Source organism: Mustela lutreola, chromosome 9 (assembly GCF_030435805.1).
Source record: "Mustela lutreola isolate mMusLut2 chromosome 9, mMusLut2.pri, whole genome shotgun sequence".
In the NCBI taxonomy this organism is placed as follows: Eukaryota; Metazoa; Chordata; class Mammalia; order Carnivora; family Mustelidae; genus Mustela; species Mustela lutreola.
Genome location: NC_081298.1, coordinates 122,835,749 through 122,857,971, shown reverse-complemented (window position 1 = coordinate 122,857,971; position 22,223 = coordinate 122,835,749). Strand labels below are relative to the sequence as shown.

At 48.2% G+C, this 22,223-nt stretch overlaps 1 protein-coding gene across 1 annotated transcript in view; it reads right to left on the bottom strand.

Annotated features, from left to right (window-relative positions):
• ALK (ALK receptor tyrosine kinase) overlaps positions 1-22,223 on the bottom strand; it is a 681,217-nt gene that overhangs the window by 118,900 nt on the left and 540,094 nt on the right. Inside the window, exon 6 of the mRNA XM_059188719.1 lies at positions 1,779-1,910. Coding sequence (XP_059044702.1) covers positions 1,779-1,910 — 132 coding nt within the window. The remainder of the gene's footprint in view (positions 1-1,778; positions 1,911-22,223) is intronic.

Sequence of the window (22,223 nt, the reverse complement as noted above, 5' to 3'; positions counted from 1 at the left end):
CGTGTGTATACTCGGAGCCAGGCCACTGCTAAGAACACCGGATTCAGGTGGAGTGCGCACTAGCCTGGGAGTCTAACTGTCCCCAGATGACCTCAGCAAGTGGTTTTTGTCTACGGGGACCAAATTTCCCAACGCATTTAGTCATGTTCAATCAACAAATAGTTAGTGACCCCCATGCCGTGCCAGGAGATACTGGTATGGGGGACACTACCAGATTCAGTTTGCCCACAGAGAGGGAGACAGACATGGAAACTACCTCGGTGAAATGGGACGGTGCACACCCGCTAGCCTGGCACAAATAAGGACATCGCAATGGGTGCTGACAGGGTTGCAGAGAAATTAGAAGCGTTATACGTTACTGGTGGAAGGTCAGATGGCCTAAGTATTTTGGAAAACAGCCTAGAAGTTTTTAGAAGTGTTAAATGCAGAGCTGACCCAGCAATTTAATCCTAGGTAGATGCCCAAGAGAAATGAAAGTATCTGTCCACCTAAAAATGTGTACCCGGATGTTCAAAGCGGCCTAATTCATAATAGCCAGAAAGTAGAACCAACGCAGATGGACATCAGCTGACGAACAGATGAGTAGCCGTACAAAGAAACAGTATTTGGCAGTAAAAAGGAAGGGAGTTCTTACACAGGACAAACAGGGATGGGCCTTGAAAACATGACGCCAAGTGAAAGAAGTTAACCACAAAAGAATACAAACCGAGGGATTCCGCTTATATGAAATGCCCCAAATAGGCAAATCTATAGAAACAGAAAGTAGATTAGGGGCTGCTTAGGGCTAGCTGAGATTGGAGAGAAACGAGGAAAGAGGGCTCGGGGTTACCTTTGAAGTGATAAAAATGTTTTAAAATTAGATTGTGGTGATGGTGGCCAGATTAAGAAACACTGAAGTGTGTACTTTAAATGGGTGACTTGAATGGTATATGAATTATAGTTCTAAAAAGCTGTTAGCAGATAAATAATGGACGTATGGGGGGGGTGCATGGCTGCAGCCCATGGAGGGGAGCAGAGGAAGGAGAAATGACTGTCCGTGTTGGGGAGATGTTTGTGGGAATGATCAGAAGAGCCTCCCCAGAAGGATTGACTCTGGAGGGGAGTCTTTTTTTTTTTTTTTTTAAGGTTTTATTTTTTATTTCTTAGAGAGAGAGATGGAATGAGTGGTGGTGGGGGGGGTGGGGCATAGGGAGAGGGAGAAGCAGGCTCCTTGTTGAGTCGGGGAGCCCGATGCGGGACTCGATCCCAGGACCCTGAGATCCTGACCTGAGCCAAAGGCACATGCTTAGCCCACTGAGCAACCCAGGTGCCCTAGAGGTGAGTCTTGGAAGAGCAGATGTGACCAGAGAAGGAAAGGGCCTTCTGGGCCAGGGGTACTGCACGAGCAAAGCCACGGAGAAGCGGTCTGACCCACCTGGCGCTGGGGCACATGGAAGCCTGAGCGGATGGGAGGTCCAGGTGGGCGGCGGAAGAGAAAGCCCGAAGAGGGAGGGGAGTGTGGGTACAGAGGGCTTCTAATGTCATGTTCCTGAGTCAGGCTTTATGCTGCACATCTCCTCTGTGCCACAAGGATGCTGCCAGCATAACTTACAAGATCTTATTTGGGTCGTAACTCAGCTCCGTCTCTTGAAGACTATGTAGCTTTTGGAAGTCACCACTGAGAGGGCGCGAGTAGCACAGAACGTGAGGGAAGGTGTCCAAGCTCATGTGCCTGGGGTGAGGTGGGCAGGGGGCTGTAGGCGTGGGCTGGGGAGGGTAGGGAAGCCCCATCTACTCACTGCATAGCTGGCCCTCGTCTTCACCCTGGGCGCAGTCCCGGTGGAAGTCGCAGGCCTGCCCGAGCTGGAGGACGGTCCCGTTCCAGCAGGTGAAGGAGCTCTGCAAGGCCATCTTGGAGCCTGGAGATGTTCCTGGAGAGCACACAGAGACACAGGCCCTTGGTTAGTTTGGATGGCCCTATGGGAAGGCTCTGGGACAGCTTCACTCAACCCTGTTGCATCCCATTGGGATGCCCACATCTCAATCTGGTTACATGCAGGGCCGACACCAGGAGGCTGAGAGGATGTTAAAGCCTTTACACCCCATCCCCTAGCCCCCTGGGAGGTCCTCACTTTCTAGTGATGGTGACTAGCAGAGTGGCCCTAGGTTTGGTCCACGTTCCTTCAACACTCTGGGGTCCTCAACCCCTGGCTTCAGTGTGCCAGGTGGAGAGCCTGTGGGTCAAGTCTCATTTGCACACAGGCAGCTCTACCTGCAAGGTCAGATTTGTTGTGTATCTCACCCAGTGTATCTCCCATGTATTCTTGACCCCAGGTTCACCACTGGAATAATGCTAGAAACATGCAGCACTTTCTTGTGTTGGACCAACTGAGTGAGGCTGACCCTATCCCTTCTCTGTCTGGCCCTCTCTTTCTCCATCTATTAAAGGAGGGATTCTGATGATATTTTTCAAGTCCATTCTGGAATTTTTATATAAATCATAAATCTCATATAAATCACGTTATCCAGTGGCAGAAGGGAGAAGGAGCAATTTATAGCCATTATTTCTGTATCGAGAACAATGGGTTATGATAGTGAATTAACCTTTCACCCCAGAGAACCAGGCTTAAGTTGGCCTGCACCAGGCTGTCCTTCTAAATGGGGGCCTTTGCCTAGAGACACCTAGCAAGCGTCTGGCTTGTGTTTCTGAGGGTATCTCCTGCCCTCCAGCTCTTGGTTTTTGTGGGATGGGGGAAAACTTTGGCTCCTGTGGAGCAGGGCCCACCTGGTTTCACCGCCACATCTGGTGGCCTTCTACTCTGTTCTCTTTTCTTGCTCTCTCCCCATGATGGCTGGTGCCTTTGCAGTCTCTACATCCCGATCCCACCCCCTCAATGCTCAGCTGGGTGGGTGAGAGGGTGACACCCCTCACCCCCCCACTTGGCTGAGTCCCACAGCCTCTCTGAGCTTTACATAAGGGGTGGGCTTCTCCAATTCTGGCTGTAAGATTAGACTTCCTTTTATTAGATTTTATCTCAGTAAAACCTCCCAGCTGATTGTGAGGCAGGACTGCGCAGGTTAGATCATCTTTACTATCTGGAGTGCCGTGATTTTCTGGTTCATTTCAGTTCCTGCTGAAACTAACATCAAGTCCAGGCTGTTTACTTCAAGAGTCTGCTGCGCACCTCAGCACATCTGGCTCTGCGAAGAGGCTAGGCAAGTCTTAAGAGTCCCCTTTCCTAAGTGGGGAAACTGAGTCAGGGCAGCGGAGTGACTTCCCTAAGGCTGGTAAGAGGGGTGTAGACCCAGCCCGTCAGACTGTAAAGCTGCTCCCTCCATCTCATGGAAGGGGAGCGCTGGAAGTGCCTCGGGGCCTCTTTCACAGATCAGCTCAGGTAAGGCTCAGTTTGTTAGTGGGTGCCACATGGTCGCCCCCATTGCCAGATGGGTTCCTGGCCTCCCTGGGGCTTCTCTGTAACTGCCGGGCATGGGAATCACAGGCCCTCCAGGGACTCACATCCCAACTCTCCAACCTGCTCTTCAAGGTCTTCTGTGCTCTTCTGTGCTCAGTTTCCTTTCTTGTCTCACCTCGCTCTGTCTCTCCGACAGCCCTTTGCTCCAGTCTCATTGGGTGTTGATTCCATGCCCTCTGGTTCTAGAACATGTGTGCATGGCCCCATCTTCTTCACCACATTGTTGGGTGTCTGTGTGTTGTCCCCACAGCCCTCATCGGGGCCTGGCTCCAGGAACATTCGTGAAAAGCCTGCACATGAGGTTACCTGCCTGCAGTAACCCCCAGAGTAACGCCCCCCACCCCCAGAGATCCATATCCTAATCCCCAAAACCTGTGAATATTACTTTATGTGATCAAAGGGACTTGGTGATGTGACCAAGATAAAGGTCTCTCGATGGGGAAAGTATCCGATTACCCAGGTGTGATCACAAGGGTTCTTAGAAGAAGGTGGCAAGAGAGTCACAGAAGCTGTACATGTGATCATGGGAGCAAGTCTGGAGAAATGTGAGGAAGGTGTCAGGAGCCGGCAGCTTCTAGAAGCATCTGGAACACAGGTAGCTTCTCGAAGTGGGAAAAGATGAGACAACTCTTTCTCCCTTGGAGCCTCCAGAAGGAGACGGCCCTGCTCCTTGAGCCCACTGAAACTGATTTTGGGCTTCCACCCTTCAGAACCAGAAGAGAATAAATGGGTGTTGTTTTAAGCCACTAGGTTTCTGGTGGTCGGTCATAGCACGCCCGGGAGGTGAATACACCAGCTAATACTGATGCCAGCTGCAGCCATGGGCTCGGTCAGCTGAGGCCCTGTGTGGCTTTAGATGGACCCCTCTGTTCCTTAGCTTGTTTTGTGTTTTGTGGTTCCCTGGGCTAGACATCTCTGCCTTTCCTCCCACACAGAAGGAGAAAGGCCACCCTCTCCATCCCCGTATCTTGAGACAGCTGGAGACAATGTTCCCTCCAAATCCCTTCCCCATCCAAGGGCAGGGGGCTGCACCACGGAAAGCCACCCCATCCCTCCAAGTTCCAAATACTCAGCTCCCAGGATCAAAATACAGAAGGAACGACAGGAGACACGATGCTCATTTTCAAGGGTAAAATGCCAAATTCATTTTAATGCTTTAATCCTGCATAGGACTTGTGAGTCCTGGCATCTCGAAAGCTGGGCAACACAGTGCTTCTAGGGAACTGGTGCCAGTCCCCAGAAAGTGCAGTCTCCCCACCCTGGCAGAGCTGGAGGAGGGGTGTGCTCCCTGAAGCTCTGACGGAGGCAGACTGGCTGGGGATGGCTGTAGTCTTGGTCCCCAGAAGCAGGGGCCCAGCAAGGACACCTGGTGTCCTACACCGCCCACCAGCTCCCTGCCGAGCACAGCGCCAGGCACTTCCTCCACTTGTGCACAAACCTTATAACCACCAGGACAGGGCGGCTCTGTCATTCCCACTTACGAAGGGGGAGTCCCAACTAAGGGAGGGCCAAGGGCAGTGCCAGGCATGTGGCCCCCAGCTGGGTGCGGCTCCTGAAGGCGGACTGCTGTGTCCTGCCTGCTGGCCACCCTGCCTGTCCTCTCTGCCCCTCCTTCAGCGCAAGGACATTTAGGATAATGAGAAAAAAATTCTCCTTGATCTTGCTTGGTGATTTCCCAAACCTTTTCTTCTTATGCCCTCTATGGGACCATTACATAATGAGGATCTTATTCCCCTCACTCCCAGCGCTACCGAAGACAACATGAGCGAAATAAAAAAAAAAAAATCTGTGAAGTCCCTCCCGACCCAAATCGTGTCATGCTGGCTTCACACCTTTCAATCAGTCCTTCCGTTTCACTGCGTGTAGAACTGTGAGCACATGCGTGCCACGTGAAGAGTTGCTTGTCATTCCCTGAATATGTCTCCTAGTTTCCTTTGCTTTCCTTCATTTGAAAAATATAGGTCTACTGTCAAAAGTTTGAAACCAGGGTACAAAGCAACAAAAACAATGCCCAGAATTCCACCGCCCAGAGGCCAGCATTTTTAATGTAGGTTTCTCAATAATGTTTTTGGCCGACGCTTTCCAAGTGTGTATAGTTGTATCTTATGTATATAGGCCTTAAAATAATTAGGTTATATCACAAGGTTTTTCCAGGCTTTAAAAATTCCCCATTAAAAAAAAAAAAAATTCCCCGTAAGGACACTTTTGAACGGCTACGATCCTTTGTGATCGGTACCATCGTTTATCTAAACATTAGTCAAGGACTGTGTTGTTAGACTGTTTAGAAGAACACTTTGAAGAATATCTTTGAGCGTAAACCTTTGCCCGCATTTCAGATTATTTTCATAGGATAGATTCCCAGAAGTGGAATTACTGAATCAAAGAGTATAAACATTTTAAAGGCCCTTGATACATATTGCCAAATTGCTTTCTAGAAGTTAATCCAATTTCCACTCTCACCAGCTGTGTTCACACACACATACACCCCTCTTAACTACATCCTGGCCAACCCCAAGTATTATCATGGTTTTTATTTTTAACTCAAAGTATTTCCCTGCTGTTTTATTTGTATTTTTTTGATAGTTAGCGAGGCTGGATATTTTCCTGCATATTACTGGCTTTATTTTACCCTTTTTGGGACTTGCCCACTTCCTTTTGTCAGTGTATCTGTTGGGTTCTTCACATTTTCCTGTTGAAGTGTATAAGATAATTTTTTTTTAAAGATTTTTCTTCATTTATTCAACAGAGATCACAAGGAGGCAGAGAGGCAGGCAGAGAAAGAGTGGGAAGCAGGCTCCCTGCCGTGCAAAGAGCTTGACGCAGGCCTTGATCCCAGGACCCTGAGATCATGACCTGAGCTGAAGGCAGAGGCCTAACCCACCGAGCCACCCAGGTGCCCCTGTATAAGATTATTAATAAGGACGTGAGACATCTGGTTATATGTTTGAAGATTTCCCCCAGTATTCTATGTGCATTTTCATTCTACCTATAATGCATCTTGATACGTAGGAGTTGTAAACTTGTATGTCATCCAGAACTATCCACACCTTCCTTGGTGATCACTGTCTTTTATGCTTCCAGAGTTTCTTCCATGTGGGGCCAGTAGGCAATGTGTAGGTCGTTCTTAGTTGTCATAGGGTTGTCCTCCCCTTGCTAAGGCTGCCGCGGCATTTGGGAACAGCTTCTGCCAACTGCCCAGCTTGCAGCCATGGGCTCTAGACTTCCCGAGCTCCTCTGCGGCATTTTCATGGAGGGCCCCATTCACCCCCTTCCACAAACGGTCCTTTCTCTTGGACTTCTCGCTTGAACATGGCGGACATTCTGCTTCATGTTATATATAACTCACTGTTTGTATGCCCGTCTTCCTCTGCAAACGGTAAGAGACTTGAAGAATATCAAATCTCGTCCACATGAGTCTCCAACAATGTCCTCCAGAGAGATCTCTCCACCCCAATATTAGAGAGTTGAAGTGAAACGATATATCATGGGTGGGCGGTGTCTTGCCTTTCTTTTATAGTGGAGATTACAAAGGTTTGAAGTGCTCACATGGCTTGCCCAGGGCTTTGACACCTTGTTCTCTGCCTTTTGTACTTTGTCTGTCTGTGGGGTCCCCCTGGGTGATGGGGGTTTTCAGGAGTGGTTGCTGCGGTACTCAAAAGGGCAGGAAGTCAGTATCCCTCCCTTGCAACCATAAACCTCCACAAAGGAGGGGTCCAGTAGCTGGAAGGGAGGGCTGCTTTTACTCTCTGGAGGTCGCAGAGTTTATCCCCAGGAACTTTCTGCTGCACAGCTGCAACCCAGAGAAGCTGTCTCCTTCAGCCCTGCTTCTACCAACTTCTCCCTCCCTCCCTCCCCTGGCTGGAGACTTCCAGACTCCCTGGCACCCCCTCCTCCCCTGTACCAAGGGGAACTTTATGCCTGCAAGAGATTCAATTAGATGGACGCCTGGTACTCTGATCTCTACTGCCAGCCTAAACTCAAAACTAATGAGGCGCGACAGAAAACAACCGCTCTGTCTTCCCAAGTTCTTCTCTTTATGGGGCCCATAAATTCCAAGGAGGAAAGTACCCTTGGTGAACAGTTTTAATCAAGGGCCTGAGTTTCCTAACAGCATCCCCTCTGTGGCAGTGAAGTGGATGTCCCAGCTTGTGCAGTAGGATAACCTGAGGCCCTGGATGGTCAGAGCCAGCTCCAGACCATGAGAAAGGTGCTTCCTGCTGGCGCTTCCTAATCACTTCCGGCCACAGCGCCGGGGATTCCTGGTAACTGCTGAAATGTCAAATGCCCTAGTCACAGAGAGATTGTGAAGAGTTAGGATCAACTCTGGGGAGAGCTGGTGCTTGAGGGTCTTTTGTTAATAAGGGTCATCCCTTCTGGGAATTTATTCATTACCTTCAAAAAGGCATTTCTTCCCAGAACAACATCTCAGGCACTGGGGGAGTAAACTGTCATGATTCCTTACCTTTGTGGAACATTTGAACACCTTACTATGTGCCTTCCTAATTCTTCTTTGCTCGAATCTCATAAACAAAGGGCAGAACATTTTTTATGATCCCCTTCTGATTAATCAAAAGATGGGGAATTTGAGAGATTAAATAATGTAGTGAGAAATGTTGTTTAAACAGTAAGGCGCAACAAAACGCAACCGGTTACTTGCGAGGTGCCTTGCCTGAGGTCTCAACAGCTAGCCAATCGCAGGGGAAGGGCCCAGAACCGGGTCACCTGGTCACCTGGTCCCAGGTGTGATCCCTCTCCCAGGAGGCAGATGACATTACCTCCTGGAGCAGCTCCCTGAGTGCCCAAGGGAGTCACTTGGGAAGTTAGAAATACTGTGGATGTTCTGGTTGGATCAGTGAAATTAGTCTCTCTGGAGAAGAAGCCCTTGGTTCTGGTGATGTTAGAAGCTTCATGGGTGATTCTCATAGGGTTGAGAACTACTTCCTCAGAGTGCAGGAGGATCTATGTGTGTTAGGTGGGTCCTGTTCCTCCATGGTTCTCCAGGGCCCCCTGGTAAAGAATGTGTAACCTCAAATCCAACCACCAAGACCCCTTCCATCCTCAACATCCTGATTCTAGGGTGCCAGCAATGGCTGTTGGTGGCTCTATGTTCCTAGGTTGATTGGATAGAGTTGGTTCCATCTTTATTGACATTGAACCCTTAATGATTTTCTCCTGAAGCCTGCTGCCCTGCTCTGTCTCTCTACTGAGCCACTCACTTGCCTACAAGCTTCCCTTGGTTGTCTCATGTTGACTTTTCCTGTCTTGGTCATCTGTCATCGGCATCCTGGAACATCTCTCCTGAAACAACAAACAGCATGCCACCATTTGTCTGGCCTTTTATCTCCACTGTGGGTGTGGTAGAAATGAGTTTGGATCTGCACAGGAGATACATGGGCCCCGGGTCAGGTTACACGGGGCGCTCCTCTGCCCCACGGGAGACTTGGTGGGTTTGCTCTCCGGGAATGACTCCTTTTCCCTAATTGTGCATTCCAAACAGAAACCCACACCTGCTCTCCTCCTTCAGTCATGTCTTGGAGATTTGATGCTCTGAAATGGACACATCTCTCTTAACTCAAATTTCTTTTTAAAATGAATGTCAAATTTTAGGGCGCTTAATTAATTTTTAATTAAGGTGATTTATGCGGCATTAAAAAAGGCACATTTGTATCAGCTTTCAGGCCTCTCCCACCTGCTTGCTCTTGCCTAACCGATGCCACTCATTAAAGGGGGAAAAATTGAGTGCTGTGTCAGCGAGAAGGGGGGTCTTGCTTTTAAATTAAAGGGGAGAGGGAGGAGGCTGGCTTCCCGATGGTGGGGAGGTCAGGAGGGGGACTATAGCTAGAGCCTGGAGGCGGCACCCAGCTCCCACCTGCCGGTGGAAACTTTCATGTTTTCCAGGACGAGGAGAATCAAGTGCTCAAGGGGAAAGAAGCACAGAGATGTGAAAATGGATGGGGGTACGGTGAGGGTGTAGTCAGACAGAGTGCACAGACTAATAGCACCCCTCCGCCCATACTCACGTTAATGGGGGTGTTGGAAGACCTGGAACTGTTAAGCCTGGCAGAGAACAGTCCTGCCGAGGGCTTCGGGCCTCGTAAATTGTAGCTGGACAACCTCGTTAAAGAGCTGGCATCTTGGGTTCCTGCTCAAAAGGCAAACTGGGGAGGAAAGGGCCTGGGTATGGAGGGCCCCAGTGGGATGGATAAGAAATATGGTGCTGGGAGTCAGGAGAGCTGGTTGGGGGCCTGGATCTGTCACTAGGCCTCCGACTTTGTGGGCATATCGCTTCTCTGGGCCTCAGTTTCCTTGTTTGCAGACCTTCTACAGCCAGCCATTTTTACGTTTACCATGGGCTTAGCCCACTGCATCAAAGTCATATGAGCTTGGTAACCATCTTACTTCCTGGGCCTCACTGCAGACCTACAGAGTCAGAATATCTAGGAGTGAGACTCTGGAACCAGCATTTTCCACAAGCTCCCTGGGCAACAACTGGGATGCTAAAGTCGGAGAACCTCTTGTGTTGGAGACATAAATGGGTATTTAGTTCCTTCTCCCTTGGGAAGAATCCTGAGTCTCCTGACACCACCCACTCTCTCACCATGAAGACTTCCTCCTCGGTCCAGGGTTCTCAGAGTTCCCTTCACACCCAGATTCTGTCTCTGTTGTCCTCTAGCAGGCCCAACACCTCACTAGCTAGGAGTGCAGACTCTGACACAGTTTAGAGGGCCTTTCCCTTGTGTAAGTTGTGGCTGCTGTCTAGTCCACAGGGGTTTTGTGGGGACCGAGTGAAACTGGACCAGTAACACAGTAAGTGGGCTTCTTTTGAGCTAAGTTCACAGAGTATCCCAGGGAGGTGGGGAGAATTGGCCATAGAGGGTGCGGGGGAGAGGTCAACAAAGGGGTTGAACAGTCCCAGTCTTGGGGTCAGACAACACCTTTGGGGATCGCTCATCCCAGTAGAGGCAAACATCTACAGCGCAATGATAGAAACAAACCCGACAGTAACCTGCCAAACAAATCCAAACAAATCCAGCTATGAAAAAGAATGGCAATGATGAATTTTCAACATGATTTACTCTGGCCTCACCCCACCACTGGAGTTCACTTTCTGACCCCAGCTCCGTTAAGGTCAGAATCCTCCATCTTTGCTGCTTTCCATGGCATTCGAACCAAGTTGAGGCTTTGCCCAGCCGGCACAGCCCACATTTCCAGCTTCACCATGTTCCTTTACATCTTGAGCTAAACACCACGGCTTGTGGGTTCTTAAACAGGCAGCCATGGCTATGACCTCTGCGTAACTCCAGTCTGTTGTCTAGAATCATCTTCTTTGTCTGAGCAATTCCTCCTAACTCACATGTCACTTTCCCCAACTGCTTGTTCTTCTCCCTTGAAGAAAGACGTGTGCCTCCCTCTGGGGTACGCTGGTAAACGCTCCACACCTTTAACTGTGTATTCGCCTCCCCTACTGGGCGATTATGTCTACATTGTTAGTTTCTCTCACTAAATTCTAAATTCTTGGAGGCAGGGGGTCTGTCTTCCCTGTTTGATCTCCTGGAGAGTGCCTGGCACATAGTAAGCACTAATGAATATGTGGGGAAGGAGCGCAGAATAGATCACCAAGTTTGAGCAGAAGAATGGGGCGAGGTGGAATTTCCTTGCATTCTGGAAATTGCTAATTCCTTTAGGTTACACCATAGACAACCCTCTGCCACCCACCTCTGTCTTCTGTTTATTGAACAACTAAGTCCAGAGCTTCTACTAAGAGCCTGGCACTGGGGTAAGGAGTAGTGACTAGAGGACAATGTGGGTGAATCTAGTTTGACAGGTGGGCTGCGTGAGTTCTCTCTGGGGAGGTGATATTTGAGCCGACCCCGAAGGGTATGAGAGAGTCAGCCACGTAGAAAAGCTCTGGAGGAGAAGGAGCCACTAAAGCTCCTGAGAGAGGATGGAGAGGATGCTTGTGATCTAGAAACAGAGCAAAGCCTAGTGTGGCTTGGAGGGTCACAGAGGATCGGGAGAGCCATGGGGAGGAAGGCAGCAGCCCAGTCAGGTAGGACCTTAGAGGCGGTGAAGGGGGTATGGATACTGCTTAGGGAGTTTAATCTCCCTAAGTCTCAAATTATTTGAAAACAATTTGATTCCTTTTTTTTTTTAAAAGATCGTTCAGAGCGATTTGGAGAGGATGGCTTGGTGAGGCAACAGAGACCATGGCTGCCAGCTGATGCGACAGAGATATTGAAAGTTGGCTTCAAAGTCCCAAGTCCTCAGACAATGCCAGTCTCCATCCATATAAACCAGGAAAGAAGCACAAAAGTTCCTGGAGGCCAGCAGTAGGAAAGCTGACTGTGTTGTGTTTTCATGGCTGAGCTCTTTTAAGAAATTAAAAATTTTCTCATCCCTCTGCAGCCTCAACAGGCCCTTGATTTTGCTGCATGGCCCTTTCCCCAAGGTTTCTCTCTGCGACATTTATCTTCATTGCTTTGCCGAAAAGAGCCAGCAATAATTTTATTTTTAATATTATAAATGACCTCTGTGCACATTTACCATTAATCTCCCTGAAAAGCGGTGGTATTTAACCATGCTGCACCACAGCTCCCCATATAATATGTCATTTTCTCCTCTTGTTTGTTCAGTAAACAATGAGCAATTCCAGGCACACCTTGGAGAATTAGCACTAATCACAAACACAAATTACAGCGACAACCGAGACCACAGGAGGGACAACGCAGATTGCGCGGCAGAGAGGGTTGCCTGCAACAGAGAGCAAAGGTGAGTGGGAATCCTGAGGACGGAGGGGTGAGGACAGCAGCACTGATGGGGAGAAGGGCCTCGTGGGGCAACAACTCCACTGGGGGGAGCTGGGTGGATTGGGCCCCTGGAAGAGAGGTGGGGGGCCATCTTGCTTCCATTCGACCCATGGAAGTGGTGGTGGAGGGGATGGATGCTTGATGGAGAGACAGGAGAGCCATTGGGTGTGGAGGTAGATATCAATTGCAGCAATAACAGCTACCACCCTCACACTCTATCTAGTGCCTGTCCTAGGTACTATCTTTACAGCTTTATATACCAGGACCCAAGGATTGTAAAAACATTCCCAAGGTCACAGAGGCAGGATTTTATGTCTACTTGACTCCAAAGCCCACGCTCTTCATCAGTATGCTAGACTCGCCAGGTGGAGAGGCCACGTTAGAAGCCCCAGGGACACACAGGAGGGAGGATCATGGACTGCAAGCTAGTGGGGGTCCTGCATGGACTGTAGCCAGTGAGAGGATGTGTGCGATTGGCTGGGGAGCCAGGCTGGGCAGGCGAGCTGGCAGGCTCGGAGAGCCGTAGAGGGGTAGAGAGAGAGGCTGGCTGGGATTCGGGACTGGATTCTAGTTCCTCAAAGGGCTGGGAATACCTTTTTAGGGAGATGATATACCCACGCAGATGCTAAGCCAGGGTCTAGACACGAGGGGAAGAAAAGATGAGACCTGACTATCAGGATTCATGGCTTGTCTCCTGGGTCAGGCAAGAATCTCTGTCGGGGGTGGTTGGGGCCACATACCTAAGGAAAGGTATTTTGTAAACCACGGAATGCTAGCAAATCATTAAGGTTTTTTTTTTTTTTTTTTTTAATTAAACCACCTGACATTCATACAGGATCTCACCAAAATCGTAAGAGGCTCACTCCCTCACCTCCCTGTCTTTACTGAAATGTTAACTTCTCAGTGAGGCGTTCCCTGGTGACCTTATTTAAAATCTCTCCCCTGCTCCCACCCTAGACACTTCCTACGTCCCGTCTCTGCTGTGTTGTTTCTCCTTCTACTTACAATGGGGCAGTGGACACTTTCCGTATTAGCTCCCTTATTGCTGGTCTCTCCCCCACCCACACTAAGGGGATAGAACCCCCAGTTCCTAGAACACTGCCTGGCCTACAGTGGGTGGTTCATAAATGTTTCTTGAAAGAACAGGTAAATAGATGTTTTTAATAAGCCATTTTTGACAATAGATTCGAAAGTGGGATTTCTGTTTTATTCACAGTTTACGACTGGTATTTCAGAGAAAAGGCCTTTCACTGAAGAGGACCTCCATGGAGGCCCACCTCCCATGGCTATATATGTACACACTTGGGATTTGTCCGCATAAAAAGCAAATCAAGTAGAGGCTCATGGAAGTGGCTGTGGCCTTCTCTGCCACAGGCTGCCACCCCCTTCGGGACGATGGCTGCATATGCATAAGCATGTTGGAGCACGGGAACTGGGGAGGTAAGGAAGCTGGGGCAGGCACGGGCTTCCAGGAGCACCACACACAGAGGGGAGAAGTGCCAGCCAATTCACAGTGAGGAGTAAGACTCTCAGAAAGTACTTTCTATTCCAGACTCCAAATGAGGAAGGAGGCTAGGACCAGGCCCCCAGCTCTCAGTGTTGTGTGGACGGGCCACTTATGGGCAGAGTCAAGAGGAAAGTCCTTGGAGGACACTGTGTTATTTAGTTTGATTTTTCTTAGTTTGATTTTGTTATTTAGTTATTTAGTTTGATATGCAGAAATCTAGAAGGGGGATAAAGTCTCCTATGACAAGATCAAGGTCATTTGCTCTGGCTAGGAGTCAAGATTCTCTTTGTATTTTTTAGTGTTTAGTTCTTTTGTAAGATCCTCATCTTAGAGTCAGACCTCAGAACCAGGACACTGAGAGAAACCTAGTGAAGGAGGAAAGCTTGGTGACAGGCAGGGAGGAAGGATGAGAAGTAATTAGAAGATGAACTAATAGGCCGTGACTACTACTGTGTATCAGCCTTTTTTGTGTGTATCATCTTTCACCTGTTCCTTAAACGAACACAACTGAAATACACAAGAAGGGAGCGATTTAGAATGGTAAGTATAAAAAAAAAAAAAGGAAAATATCAAGTGGTGGCAAGATATGGAGAAGGAATGTAAACTCTCATACTCTCTTGGCAGGAATGGAAAATGGAGCAGCTGCTGCAGAAAACAGTATGGTGGTTGCTCAAAAAATCAAAAATAAAGTCACCGTATGAGTCAGCAATTACTTCTGGGTATAAACATATCTAAAACGTTGAGAGCGGGGTTTCGGAAAGATGTTTGTACACTCATGTTCATAGTAGCATTGGTCACAATAGCCAGAACTAACCCAAATGTTCATCAGCAGATGCCTGGATAAGCAAAGTGTGGTTTATACACACAATACAATATCACTGAGCCTTCTGAAGGGAGAAGATCCTGATACCTGCTACAACATGGGTGAACCCTGAGAACATCATGCTAAGTAAAATCAACCAGTTACAAAAAGGCAAATACTGGGGATGCCTGGGTGGCCTAGTCAGTGAAGCCTCTGCCCTTGGCTCACGTCATGATCTTGGGGCACTGGGATTGGGCCCCCAAATTGGGCTCCCTTCTCAGTGGGGGGTCTGTTTTTCCCTCTCCCCTGTCCCTCCTTGCCCCCTGCCTGCTCTCCCTCTCTCTCAAATAAATAAAATCTTAAAAAAAAAAGATACATACAGTATGATTCCATTTACATGAGCTAACTAGTGTAGTCAAATTCATAGACAGAGCATGGAATGCTGGTCTCCAGGGATGGGGTGTGAGGAGGAAAAATGGGGAATTGCTTCATGAGTACCGAGTTTCAATTTTGCAAGGTCAAAAAATTCTGGAAACTGGTTGAACAATGTGAATAGTTTTTTTTTTTTTTTAAGATTTTATTTATTTATTTGAGAGAGAGAGAGAGAGAGAGCACAAGCAGGGAAGAGGGTCAGAGGGAGAGAGAGAGAGAGAGAGAGAGAGAGAGAGAGGCAGACTCCCCGCTGAGCAAGGAGCCCGACACAGGTCTTGATTCCAGGATCCTGGGATCATGATCTGATCTGAAGGCAAATGTTTAACTGATTGAGCCACCCAGGCCCTGTGAATAGTCTTTTTTTCCCCTAAAGATTAATTTATTTATTTTAGATAGAGAGATGGTGTGGGTATGCACCGGGGAGGGGCGGGGGGGGCGGGGAAGAGAATCTCAAGCAGACTCCCCATTGAGTGCAGAGCCCATGTGGGGCTGCATTCCATGACCTTGAGATCATGACCTGGGATTATGACCTGAGCCAAAATCAAGAGTCAGACCATTAACCAACTGAGGTATCCAGGTGCCCCATCGTGACTATTTTTTTTTTTAAGATTTTATTCACTTATTTGACAGAGATCACAAGTAGGAAGAGAGGCAGGCAGAGAGAGAGGAGGAAACAGGCTCCCCGCCGAGGAGTGAGCCCGACGTGGGGCTCGATTCCAGAACCCCGGAATCATGACCTGAGCCGAAGGCAGAGGCTTTTAACTCACTGAGCCACCAAGGTGCCCCATCGTGACTATTTTTAACACTACTGAACCGTACACTTACAGACGGTTAAGATGGTGAATTTTATGTTATACATGTTTTACCACGATTAAACAACAAGATGATGACTGGTTATGCTGACCTTAAAACCAGGCCCTAGCTAAGATGGCTGGGCAAGAGGACACCAGTGTTCCTTGCGGGTAAAGCTTGTTGCTGGAGCCTTGCAAGGAGGTCAGATTCTTCTTCTCTTTCTTCTTCCTTTAAATACCCCTTCTGTGTGGCTTCCAGTGGGATAAGCTGGTATGTGAGGCAGCGGACAGCGCCAGAACGCACCTGGCTGGTGGTCAGAAGGCCTCAGATCTGCGTGGACACTGCTAGGTGCCCACTCTGTGACATTGAACCGGGAACATGTGCTCTCTCGGCCTCAGTCTGGTCAGCTGTGAAACGATGGCTGAGCTCTAAGGGGCCTCGATTCCACCTTTCCTGAGGGTTGAGGTCTCTGCTAACAGCAGGGAGCAGGGGAGAAGAGTTCAGTACATAGGAGGAAGCAGCAGGATAGGGGAGGGCGGGTGCAGGGGTAGGGGAGGGCGGTCTGGTAATAGTGATAAATGTGGATGACAATTTGGACAGCTTATGGGGACACTCCCAGCTCAGCTAGAATCCTCTCAGTCACCGCTCTTGCTATTAAATGTGGGGCATGTCACGCAGAGGGCTGCTTCAGGCCCAGCAGGTCCCCTGCACACAGAGCTCCATTTCCACCTTTATGAGTATTTCCTGGACCCCCAGGGACTTTCTGCCGGGTGCTGTGTGCTCGAGAGCGAAGCGCTGCTGAATGGACTTTATAATTTCATTTTGAGAAAACAGGTGAGAAGGAGACAGGACTTGATGGGACATGTCCTGGAGAACACCTACAGTGTTGTCTTCATGCCCACAGGTCTCGGGCAGACCGGCCAAGTCACAGGGGCACAGACACGCATGTCCTCTCCATTCAGGAAGGGTCCCCAGAGAAAAACAGTTCCTCCATCGAGCTCCTGGGAATATCAGGATAGCCTGATTTAAATGGACCTAGTAGAAAGCTTTATTTATTTATTTTTTAAGATATTATTTATTTTTTTAATTTTTAATTTACTTATTATTTATTTATTTTTTTAAATTTGATTTTGTGTTTTCAGTGTTCCAAGATTCATTGTTTATGCACCACACCTAGTGCAATATGTGCCCTCTTTAATACCCACCACCAGGCCCTCCCAACTCCCCACCCCTTCCCTTCCAAAACCCTGAAATTGTTTTTGAGAAAAACAGTAGTTGCAAGCACGACAGGTGGGAGGAAGAGAGGGAGAGGCAGAAGGAGAAGCAGGCTCCCTGCTGAGCAGAGAGCGGGATGCAGGACTCCACTGCAGGATCCTGAGATCATGACCTGAGCCAAAGGCAGACACTTCACTGACTGAGTCACCCAGGTGCCACGTGGAAAAATTATTTTTTATGATTATGTTAATGTTTTTACTTTGGACATTTCTGTTAATATGCAGGACCTACAATAGTTCTGGTAATACAACATGTACTTAGTAATTTTTGCCAAATAAATTAATTAGAATCACAGTGACTATATTGTATTTAATATACTCTGCCTATTTGCATCAAGGATTTGAGTAGGTTTAAAAAATACATACAATAATAATATACTCTATGTGAATTATTTGAATTAAAAAATATGTACAATAAAAAGTAAGTAAAATAAGTAAACAAGGGAAATTAGGGCAAAGGGACACTACAGGAAGGAAAGTAATAAATCTATGGTAAGACTGGTATACAGAAATGCAAATGCCTACTTCCTAAAGGTTGGCGATGATTGTCTCTGCGCTTCCTTGTGGCCATAGCAAAGAAGGAAACAGGGCCCATTACATAGAATTTGGTGTCCAGTGGAAAGTTTTTTTAATTGTGTGTCTGTCTTGAATCCCCATTGGTCTTTGTAGTTTGCTGAGCATGTGCAGAAGCTAAGGAAATAAGACTGGTTTTGGAAAACTGAATTCTTACTCCACTGTGTGGTCTAGGGCCAACTACTCCACTGCCTAAAGTTTCAGCATTTATCTCACGGGGCTGTTTTCAGGCTTAAAAAAACTTCAGGTAAGCCTCAGTGAGAAGTACATAGTAGGTACTCAATAAATGGTGAATGATGGAGAAAACAGTCTCCACTCTTGAGGCCATCTTGTATGTTGTGGCAGGTGTGTGAGCAAATAATAATAGTAATAATAATCATGAGAGTGCTAAATTAGGTGTATGTTGTGAGAGTTTTACAACATATTTGCAATTTCTTTAATAATCGGGTGGGAAATGTCTATCTCTTCTTGAATCTACACAGGCTTTTGACTGCTTGGACTAACAGCACACAATGGAACCACCATGTGACTGTCAAAGCAAGATCATAGAAAGCTATGCACCTCCCACTCTGCTCCTGGACATTTGGCCTTGGAGCCTGAAGCTTCCATGCAAGAAGTTTGATTCCCCCAAGGCTACCATGCCAGAGAGGTGAAAGGTAGGCCCATGAGGGACAGTCCCAGCTGAACCTGGCCTCCCAACCATCTCTGCAAATGCAGCAGATATGTAAGCTAAGTCAGTCGGTCTGCCAGCTGAGTACTCGTGCATCATCTCCAGCCATGCCACATTGTCCAGAAAGTTCCCTCGTTGAGCTCTGCCTGAATTATTGCCCCACAAGATATAATTGTTGTTGTTTTAAGCAGCTATACTCAGGAGGATCTGTTATTCAGGAATAGATTACTGAAATGTATGAATGACCAGCACACAGAGGAGAGATGTCTGCCTCTGGGCCAAAGGAAGCCTCAAGAAGGAAAGAGCTAATAACGGAGTTCTGCTCAAAGAACGGACAAGAGTTCATCAAACATGGGAAAGGACAAGGAGACACCAGGAAGAGGATGGTGTGCTCAGAAAACAGCGGGATGTCTGGATGACCCCTAGTGTGATCTGGCCACAGGGCAATCTGGAAAAACATGCAGGAAGCAATTTGTGAAAGACTTTTATGGCCGACCAAAGAGTTCAGGCTTTAGGCTTTATCTTATTTAGCCCATTCAGCAACTCTATGAAGTAGCTGTTGTCTCCATCTTATTGAGAAGGAAACTGGGATCCGAGGATTTGTAAAGTCATAGACTCTTGGCAGAGTCTCCATATTAGCGGAGCCAGGATTTGGACAGGTCTCCCCAGCTCCGAAACCCATGCTCTTAATCAACATGCTAGACCCGCCAGGTGGAAGAGGTCATTTTTGAAGGCTCAGGAATAAATTAAGAGGGAGGATTGTGGACTACTGCAAGCGCACAGGTAACAAAAGAATATCTAAAACACTTTTGAAAGGGACAGGACCAGAGCAAACACTCTATGTCCTAGAGGGGTTTGGAGAAAGGTGTGGGGTGCAGAGGGGAGGGGACTGGAGATGCTGGTGGTCAGAGGGCCCTGGCAGGAGTCCAGAGAGAGTCAGAACAGGGCTGTGGGCGGAGAGGAGGGGGCTGGTGAGAGGTATTTCTGAGGTAGATTTAGGACTATAGGATGGTGGAGGAAGTAGTGGATGGCACTGCAGCTTAAGCATCTCGGCGATGGTGGACCTTCATCGGTAGAGGCTGATGAGAGGAATGGGCGGCTGCCTGCTGGAACTGATTGCAGGATCAGGGACATGGAGCACCCCCATTCCGTTCTCTTGCAGGATCTCCAGGGCCTCGAAGGGCAGCTGCCGTAGTGTCAAGGAGGCTCAGGGGACAGGGGTGCACTGGGAATTGGGGAGTGGGACTCTGACCGGGGCATGGCCACCTGTCCCAGACGGTCTTGAGGTGAGGTGCATTCTGGGAAGGTGCACTGGCCACAGAAGCTGTGGCAGACCCAGCCAGCTCTGCTCCCTGTTCCCTCGGCTACCCCACGACAGTCGCTGAGGCTCCGAGAAAGATGGGTCCGCAGGCCCTCCCCACCCTGCAGTCACCACAAAGGATTAGGTGCTGTAGATTCTTCGTGAAGCTGGGATTGGCCGGAAGATGGAGGGATGCCTTCTTCCCTCCCTCCTCTGCTTCAAGGGTCCATCTATTGCTCTGCACCACTTGCACTGCTTGCCAACAGTTGGTGAGGCCAGCCATCCCAAAACGTGCCTGTGCCATGGGGCTTCCTCTTGTGTAAAACGGAGACAACGTCTTTTATCATTTGCAGGGTCATTGGAAGGATTCAGCTGCGTTTCCTAAACAGGAAGGCAGTCAGAGAGAGGCTGGTCCAGTCCTTCCACCTGGGAATCCATCTCAGCAATGGGGAGGCTGGGCAGAGAGCTCTGTTCTGAGCTCAGACAGGCAGCCATTGGCCCACCTTGTCAGCCGAACTCTCTGGGCAGATGAGAGCGGCCTCCTCTGCTCACATACACCTGCCTCTTGGTGGACGACTGCAGGCCCTGGCTTGGGAGAGCTGGCTTCCCCTTGTGGTTTTCTGTTGAAGTGCTTGGCACAGCCCAGGGGAGAGGACAGGTGCCAGGGAGGGTAGGGAGGATGCTGGCTCAGATGCAGGGGTCTGGGCAGCTCTGCAGTCTGATCCTAGAATGTGGAGCCATTTCTGGACCACCCCCTACCCCCACCCTGAACACTGCCAACGTGCTGGCAGAGCAGTCGTCTTGCCGACTGCAGACTCTGGGCCAAGGACCAGCACCACCAATGCTGATGACTGGAGCTCATCCAAGTCATTAACGGGGCCAGATCTGCTGGCCTGGGATGTCTTATGCCAGAAGTTGGCTCAGCAAAAAAGACCCTCAGGAAGATGCTTGGCCACTGAACCTCTTTGAGCTAAGCATCCTACTTGCTGCAACGTTCGTGTCAAACCTCTGAGGGCTCCTGCCAATGAAGGGGAGGAGGAGAGAGAGAGAAAGGGACAGGGCAGGCATGGCAGGGTGGTGGGCTAGTTCAGCACATTCCAATTACAGCCAGACTCTGGCACTGGGCGTCTCAGCGTGCATCTCTCTGAGTTCAAGTGTCAGAAAGGAAAGGAGGACCACTCATCAGAACTTCTCAGAAAGTCATTTTACTGATGGCAGATTTACTCTCTTCTATGAGAGCAAACAAACTCAAGTCTTTGCAGGAAAAGCTTAAACTATTTCTGCCTTGTTCAAAAAAGGATTTGAGGTGACACATAATGACAAATCTCGAAAGCATATGAATAAATGAATCAGGCTGATCTATCTTAGGGCAAAGGTGCGATCAGATTTCTACATGAGAACCAAAATGTAGCTAAAGTACACTTCCGGGCTTCATAGAAGCCAAAGCCAAAAGGAAAACAGGATCAGTGAGAAGGTTCAAGATGTTTGTTCATAGGAAAAGGAATGTCGTTCCTGACATTGAGCTCCTCGAGAAATTGTTTTGTGGGTCCTCATGAATGTTATAAATGACAACATTGTCACCTGCTCGTGTATTCCTCAATACAGTAGCATGTTCACTGAGTCCTTTTGTAGAGTGGGAAAAAGCCTGTAACTGACCTGAGGGTTAGATTTAAAAGTTTGGGGCTTCAGACGCTTAAACAATAGGAAACAAATTGAGGATTGCTGGAGGGGAAGGGGGTGTGGGGATGGGGTAACCGGGGGATGGGCGTTAAGGAGGGCACGTGATGCCATGAGCTCTGGGTAGGATATACAACTGATGGATACTGACCTCTATCTCTGCAACTAATAATCCATTATATGTTAGTTAATTGAATTTAAATAAAAATAATATTCAGTACTAGCAAGGATGTAGTGAGTTAGGGACTTTCTTAGACCCCTGGTGAGAATGTGAGCTGATAGAATTTTCCCAGAGATACTTGACAATATGTTAAACTAAACTAAACAATTTGTTTGGGCCCTTAGACTCCAAAGTTCCACTTGTAGGAAATGTCCTTGGGGAAAGAGCATTATACAGATAGTTAGGCCCAAAGGTATTTGCAGCAGATTAGAACACCATAAAAGTAGAAAGAGAGAAAGAAAGAAGTCTAATGATGGGCAGAATGCTAATAGGAGCCGGCCTGCCCATATTACCCAAAGATGTTTTTGAAGAGCTTTTACTAACAAGAGAGAATTTTCATGATAAATTAACTAAAAAATAAATGCACCAAAGTCTGGGTGGAATTTGAGTGTGCTGACCTAGTTCACTACCCTGCCATGCCTACCACCTGTGGGTAAGACTTTCAAAACAGCCGGGCAAAACCCATTTATATGCACAGAAAGACCAAGTGGAAGGAATATATCAAATTGTTAGCCCAAGCTCCCTCTGAGCTGGAGGATTAGGAATGCTTTGAGTTTTCTCTTTCATGCCTTTCTGAATTTATGTGATCTATAATGGACACACATAATAATAACATAATTTGATAATTAGAATAAAGGAAGTAAAGTTACTCTGCAAGAAGCCATGGCTTCTCAATCCTCTCTCTCTCCTTAGTCCGATGTTTACATTAAAGGATAC